Source organism: Octodon degus, unplaced genomic scaffold (genome assembly GCF_000260255.1).
Source record: "Octodon degus isolate 3935 unplaced genomic scaffold, OctDeg1.0 scaffold00101, whole genome shotgun sequence".
Classification (NCBI taxonomy): Eukaryota; Metazoa; Chordata; class Mammalia; order Rodentia; family Octodontidae; genus Octodon; species Octodon degus.
The window spans coordinates 10,119,849-10,126,769 of record NW_004524677.1 but is presented as its reverse complement, the minus strand read 5'-3'; the positions used below and the strand labels follow the sequence as shown (position 1 = coordinate 10,126,769).

General features: G+C 43.9%; 1 protein-coding gene across 1 annotated transcript in view; it reads right to left on the bottom strand.

The window, feature by feature from the left end:
* Positions 1–3,378: 3,378 nt before the first annotated feature.
* Ctso (cathepsin O) overlaps positions 3,379–6,921 on the bottom strand; it is a 24,862-nt gene continuing 21,319 nt past the window's right edge. The window contains exon 8 of the mRNA XM_012516342.2: positions 3,379–4,872. Within this exon, the coding sequence (XP_012371796.1) occupies positions 4,838–4,872 (35 nt within the window). The 3' untranslated portion in view covers positions 3,379–4,837. The remainder of the gene's footprint in view (positions 4,873–6,921) is intronic.

Genomic DNA, 6,921 nt, shown 5'->3' with positions numbered 1-6,921 from the left:
GAGATTTTGGAAGGCAGCATTCATGTAACACTAGTGTGCTATTGGGAACCAACTTCCAGTCATCAGCCCAGAGTCAGCTTTGAGTTCTGCTCAAATACAGTTTGCAAGCAGGAAGTACCAAGCTGATAGCAGGTCGTTATATGATTGATTATATGGAATGCAAGAATTATGTCATGTATGTTAGGTGGAACTATATGAGAACATTCTGGGGGGAGGAGGTCTGGGAAGAGTAGGTTGGGCTGAAAGTGTCCTGGACTGGGCCAGTCTTGCCCAAACGTGATGTCCTCGAAGCAAATTATAAAAATAATTCTATCTGTACTAAGCCTGTGTAATGTGCAGAGCTCTTTTGCCATTACTCCCCGAGCACAACCGTGTAACAACTATTTACATAACTTTCGCATTGTATTTGATATTTCACTTGGCGTGCAGGGTTGCGTGCGCTGGGGCCTCTGCGAGTTTTCAGATCTGAGTAGGGGGTGATCTCCAAGGATGCTGAGGGGCGGCTGTGGGTGCTCGCTCAGCTTCCTCTGTGTGCTCGTGTCCCTGGGTGTGCCTGCCTGGGCATGTGCACACGCTGTCATTGGGGGTTACGCTGGACTGCAGAGCCCACCGCCAGCCACACAGGCTGAGTGAGTAGGCCTGAAGTCGGCCACCTTAGGGGTGAACGCTGCTTCCCTTTTTCCTACTGTTAACTCTCTACTGTGGAAAAGTCACCTATGTAATCTCTTTTTCTGTCTACCTGGGGAGAAAAGTGCCTAGAAGTTTTTGTTTTTCTCCCAAACTAATGAAGAGAGTTAATAAATATTCTTCCACCAAAACATCTTGGTATAAATGCTATTTCTCAAGATATACTATTCTTGGGCCAGTGAGATAGCTCAGCAAACTAAGCACCTGTTTAGGCAAGCATAGGGACCGGGGTTCGATCCCTGGTATCACACACCATAGAGAGCCAGCCACCAAGACTGGGTGTGGTGGTGCACGCCTGTAATCCCAGCGCTGTGGAGGCTGAGACAGGAGGATCACTAAGAGTCTGCGCTGCATAGTGAGACCCTGTACTAAATGCATAAAAAATCAAAAAAGATATACTATTCTTTCCATAGATGGAAAGATTTGATTTAGTTCTTCACATGTGTATTTTTGGTGTGACTAATGTATGTAGTTGTAAGAGTTCTGTTCAAAAGATGTCAATAATTCATACTGTAAATATCAAAATCACTTATAATAATGACTTACAATACATCCCCATGCTAAATGGCACCGACACTTGCTTCTGGTGAGTGCTGATGACCACTTTGATTTGTAATTCTTTTGTTTTTCTTTGCTTTTTTCTTTTTTCTTGCTAACTGGGATATAACTCAGAACACTGTTTATGCTAGACAAGGTAAACAAGTATGGTACCACTGAGCTACGCCTTTAATCCTTTAAATTATAATTATTAAATGAATTAATCACAGTAAGATTGACTGATAAATTTTTAATTTAGTATTCAGTCTTTGGAATCATTGTGAAACCGTGCCCAAGTTGATTTTCCTGATGGGGAAGCACTAGGAGATGAGGGCTCACTCCCGTGCCAGGGGCGGTGGTTGGCACTGCATGAGCACTCCTTAAGGCCTTGTCTTCTCTGGCACTGGGAAACTGAGCCATTTGAAATTGAGGAATGCTATGGTCCTATATGGTAGAATTGTAAATCCTTGGCAAATACGGTGGGTGAATCACAGCGTCCACTCGAATCATTCAGATGCTATACGTGGGAACCTGTACGGCGGCCCATGCTACCTTGCTTAGTAGTGAAAGCTGACAAAATTGAAACAAAGCCATTTGTGTCAAACCCTGAAAAAACAGAGTCAAGTCAATAGAAAGGGGGTGGTCCATGAACATATGCCTGGTAGCAAGAACTGTCACCCGAGATCGCGAGAACTGCCACCTGAACAGACGTTTGCCACAACTTCACCTGATGTGCACCTCTGTGAAGACATCTGCCCAGTGCTACATGCCCGGGCTTGAGCGGGCAGCACTGCCGCCTTCCATCCCTGGAGCCAGGGATAATCACATGCAAATAACGTTCTGTAACTTTTTCTTAAAATTGTTTGTGCTCTTTTCCTTTTGAGTTGTGACCACAAACTGAAATGGGCATGGAAATTCTCACCTGCGCATACAGGCACCGTCCTTAGAAAAGCTTGGGGACAGGAAGCTTCTGGGCGGTGCAGGTGAGAGAGTCCAAAAGCCAGGCTTCCCAGGAAGGACAGGAGTGGCCAGAGGAGGCAAGCGGCCGCGTGAGCGTCCCTCAAGTCTGCTGGGCCTGACTGAGGTAATTTCATTGACTGATTACCTACTGATGCTGCTGATCACAGTAGGGATGGCGGGCAGTTTGGCTGTTGGTGCGGCCCCTGTGAAGCGTGGAGTGAGCGGGGTGGTAAGGGAGGGCTTGCGGTCAGGAGGTTAGCGTCAGGCGGAGCAGCAAACTGGTGCACGGCGCTGGAGAGAGGAAGCCACACGCGACCCAAAGCCGCTAGCACTGCGCTGCCCAAACGTAAGCCGCGAACTCCAGAACGAGTTCTCTGTGCGAGCAAGCTGCTTTATTATAAATGTCCTCGCAGTCCACGGTGTGTCAGAGGTATGAACCATCTTGAAATCCTTAAGGCTTCTTTAGCATTTGAAGAAAGAATACTAGAGAAGCATTTTTACAGCATAGACAACGTCAGCGACCTAGCACGTACTCAGACAGACAGGACTTGGTTCCTTTCTGGTACACCTGGTTATTAAAATGTCTACAAACTAAAATGCCAGGATTGTTTTCCTGGAGCATCTCTAAGCCTGAGTCCATACATATTATTTTGAGATTGCTTCTGCTTGGTATAAGAAAAGGTTTGATTTCTCTCATTTTTCTTCTCTCTCTCTCTCTCTCTCTCTCTCTCTCTCTCTCTCTCTCTCAGGGATTGAACTCAGGACCTTCTGCTTCTCAGGCAAAGACTTATTCCACTGAACTATCTCCCTGGCCCTGAATTTTTTTTTTCCTAATAAAAGGTTAAATTGGACCAAAAGTGAGAGGAAAAGATGGAAATTCTAGAATTTATTTCCAGTGTTGCTACTGTGTCTAAAGTTTTGTTTTTGCTAACCTCTTAAACATTAGAAAAAAAAATCACTAACTGGAAGTGGTACCACATACTATAATCCCAGCACTTGGGAAGGCTGAGGCAGAAGGATTGCAAGTTTGAGCCCAGCCTGGGCAATTTAACAATTTAGTGAGATCCTGTCTCAAATTAAAAATAAAAATAAAAAATGTCCTAGTTCAGTGCTGTGGATTCAACCCCCAGTGCTGCAGAGAAGCAAACAACAAAAAGAGAGAGAGAGAAACCCTCATGTATTTTAGGGAAGACATATTTCCACATATAGTGGAAAACGTAACTTTATGTTAACTTCTCTACAACAGTTGTCCTTATATTTGATTAGAAAATCACTGCTTTATTATTTCATTTTTAGTATAAAATATACTTTTATTTTGCTTTCTGATAAAAACAGTGGATTTGATTAGTGTCAAGAAATTGTTCACAGTGGATGAATCATAAGTGGTAAATATATGCAAAGAATGCAGCGCTGGGTTTCTTGAAACAGCCCCCATGAACAGCATCCCCCGTGCGGGCTGCAGGGCATGCGCGCCACCCGCCTTGTACCCTCTCTGGGCGTGCCCAGGTCCCAGTCACCACTGAGGAGGGAAGGTCCACAGGGCGCATCTGCGTCGCTGCCCGAGGAATCACTCGGCATCTGGACCCAGGGAGCTAGACGACAGGCCCTGAGCACAGCACCCAAGCAGAAGGGAGCACCGGCAGGGGCTGTGGCCTGGCCAGGCGGTGGAGGCCGAAAACAGAAGCCGGAGAGCTTGGGTGTCGCGTTTGGACTGATGAGCCTGGCTAAGCTTAGGCCAGCAATTGGAAGGAGTTGTGGTAGGAACGCAGGCGTGATGCTGGTGTCGCAAAACAGAGCCCAGCATGGCGAGAAAATGAAAATGGTGAGTGAGTGACAAGGGCGATTCTTTAGTCAGGGAAACCAAACCAGCAGGCACTTCTGGGAATGGTGCAGCGAAGAGGAAGAGACAGCAAGTAAATGTGGAAAAATACTTCGCTCTGTGACACACAAAGAAGAGTCTAGAATGTCACCTCTATTGGATTTCTGTTGACAGCAAAAATTTTCATAAAATAATTCGTCTGATGAGCAGTGTTATATGCGGTGGCCAATCACATTAGGTTCGCGGTGATCCTTTCATTTCACTTGGTTTCTTTCTTCCTCTGACCATGGGCCGCTTGCGCTCACAGGCTGGGTCTATGGCGACATCCCCCCGAGTGAGCCCGGCCTCACCTGTTCAGAGGGTGAGAGCCATGAGGTGCGAGGAGCAGCTCAGACGTGAGCTCCAGGGAAGGCTGCTTTGGCAGCCCGCGGGCCTCGCTTGGGCACAAGGAGTAGGGTCATCTACATCTCAGATCAAGTCCCACGGAGGAAAACAAGCTCTGACCACCGCTTTGATCAGCCCTAAGGCAAGTACCGAGTTAGTAATGAAAAGCAAACTCAGCCAGCAATGGCTTCTCCGAGTTGAAGGATCTACAGGGCTCCTCACCCTACTTCCTCCCAGAGTAGGGAACATGCAGATCCTTTTCAGGCCTCCGCTGAGGGGCTCTGGGGTCCGCAACTCCAAGGAGGGGACCTTGTGCCACCTAGATGAAGCGCTCTACCTGCTCCGTGAGACGGCCATGTGCAGTTGTGGAAGCATGAAGGGGAGTCATGCTCAGAGTGAAATCCTGCCCTTACGCCGCACCAGTTTCCTTCTCCTCATGTCTCCCGCACATCACACTAAAACAGCAGAAACAGAGTCCGCGATGCCTGAGGAAGGAAAGGCATGGTTAGCTTCAGTTCAGTTCCTCTTGTGGAGATCTGTGAAGAGCAGGTTAAAGCTTAATTTTCATGTGGATTTAGGAGAGGTATCTGTACCCATTGGTGAAAACAGGTACCTCCAAGCAGCTGCAGGAAGAGTTGTCTAAGGTTTCTGTTTGAAGAAATCAAACCAAAGAAAATTACTTGTTAACTAAGTGGGAAAATACATCTAAGATTAATATTGCACTTGTTTACACCATATTTCTTAAAGGGAACAAACATTTATGTATTATTTTAAACATAATTTCAAAATTTAAGTTAAAATTTAAACTTAACCAAAATTTCAAAAAATCACAGGTGTGCTACCTAACACACAGCACTAAGACCTCTGCATAAGAGCAGAAGGGGTAGTTAGCCCACATGAAGAATGGACGGTATGCTTAGAAATCTTATTAGGGGTATGGAATACTGTCCGCCTTATGTTGTTGTTCATGTGAGAAATATGACCATTGGCAGGCATATAAATTTCAGGCAATTTTGGGGGGAAAATTTTGATCCCTGAATAATTAGTAATCAGGCAGATACTTGGAGACTCAAATTGTCAAAGCAGGTGAAGAGAAAAAATCCTCTCAACTCATTGTTGGTAGCTTCGGGCCAGGAGAGATGCTGAATCATACTGAGGCGATGATGAAGCGATGACTGGACTTTGCTTTTGGGACTCTCTGGTCAGGGCTTTGGAAATAGCACAAAGCCAGGCACCAACATTTTCCAGAGATAGTATCTGTCAGTAGCAGAGGCAGTAATGTCCCCAAGTTCAATCAATAGAAACACAGCCAGTGGTGCCGACATCAACGGGTACCTTATACTGCTCCTACCAAAAGTGATGTCAGTGATGGGCCTCTTTTCAATAAAGAATTTCTGAAAAGTATTCCACTTCACAGAGTGATTGAAAAATATTCACTGGACTGAATCATAACTTGCACCTGAATTTTTTCCTATAAAATATTTCTAAATCTGAAAGGTTCTATAATTTTCTAAAGGTGGTATACTATATGCATTCAACTGATTGCAATCAGGATTATTTCCATGTGTAATTTAGTTTGGATGTAGTTTTATTTAGAAAATATGTTGATTTTCTAGACTAAAAGTTTTAGAAATCTAGGTTTTAGAATAAGGCTTAAAATACTTAACTACTTTAGTAAAAATTTTAAGAAAGTTGTTATTAAATTAAAAATAATGTTTAGTATTTGGTCAAAAACTCAGTTCCACCTAGTTGGGGTTTTGCTAGAATTTTTGGGGTTACAAGGAGCATTTCAAGTCAGAAAAAAATCATAATACTCAGCTTTTGACATTTTGATGCAAGAAAAACTGATTCTTGATAATTGTTTTCCTTCCTTCCTCCTTCATTTCCCCTCTTTCTTTTTCTTCCTTTCTTCCCCCTCTCCCTCCTTTTCTTTTTCTTCTCCTTTTTCTCCTTCTCCTTTTCCTTTTTCTCTCTCTCTCACCCCCCCTTCCCTCCTGCCTTCTTCCTCTCTCCCTCTCTCCCTCCTTTTCACAAGAAGGGTACTAACCACTGTAGAATCACAGCCCTCCTCCTTTTCAGTGCTGGGGATCTAGCCCTGGACCTCACACACACTAGGCTTGTGATTTGTTGAGTTACACCCTTAGCAATTATTTATAATATCACAGCAGGAATTACAATACAAATTTAGGAAAACTATAACAAGTAAATTAGGAATAGTAAGGCATCTCAGATAACATTTAGTCTCCTAACATGAATGCTTATCTGTTTCTGAAGTAAATTCTGATAAAATATTACTTTATCTTATGTCTTGACATATGTATGTTATCTATCTATCTATCTATCTATCTATCTATCTATCTATCTATCATCAATCATCTAGGTACCTATAATTTTTCCACTGCAGTCCCCCTTCTTTTTGAAAATGTGAATCCATACAATAGAGCTTCTTTTAAAAGCATCCTTTTATTTCTTCCAGCTGGTTAAGGGATGAACATTAGTATAACAAACAAATAGTACTATGAGTACATTAGAAA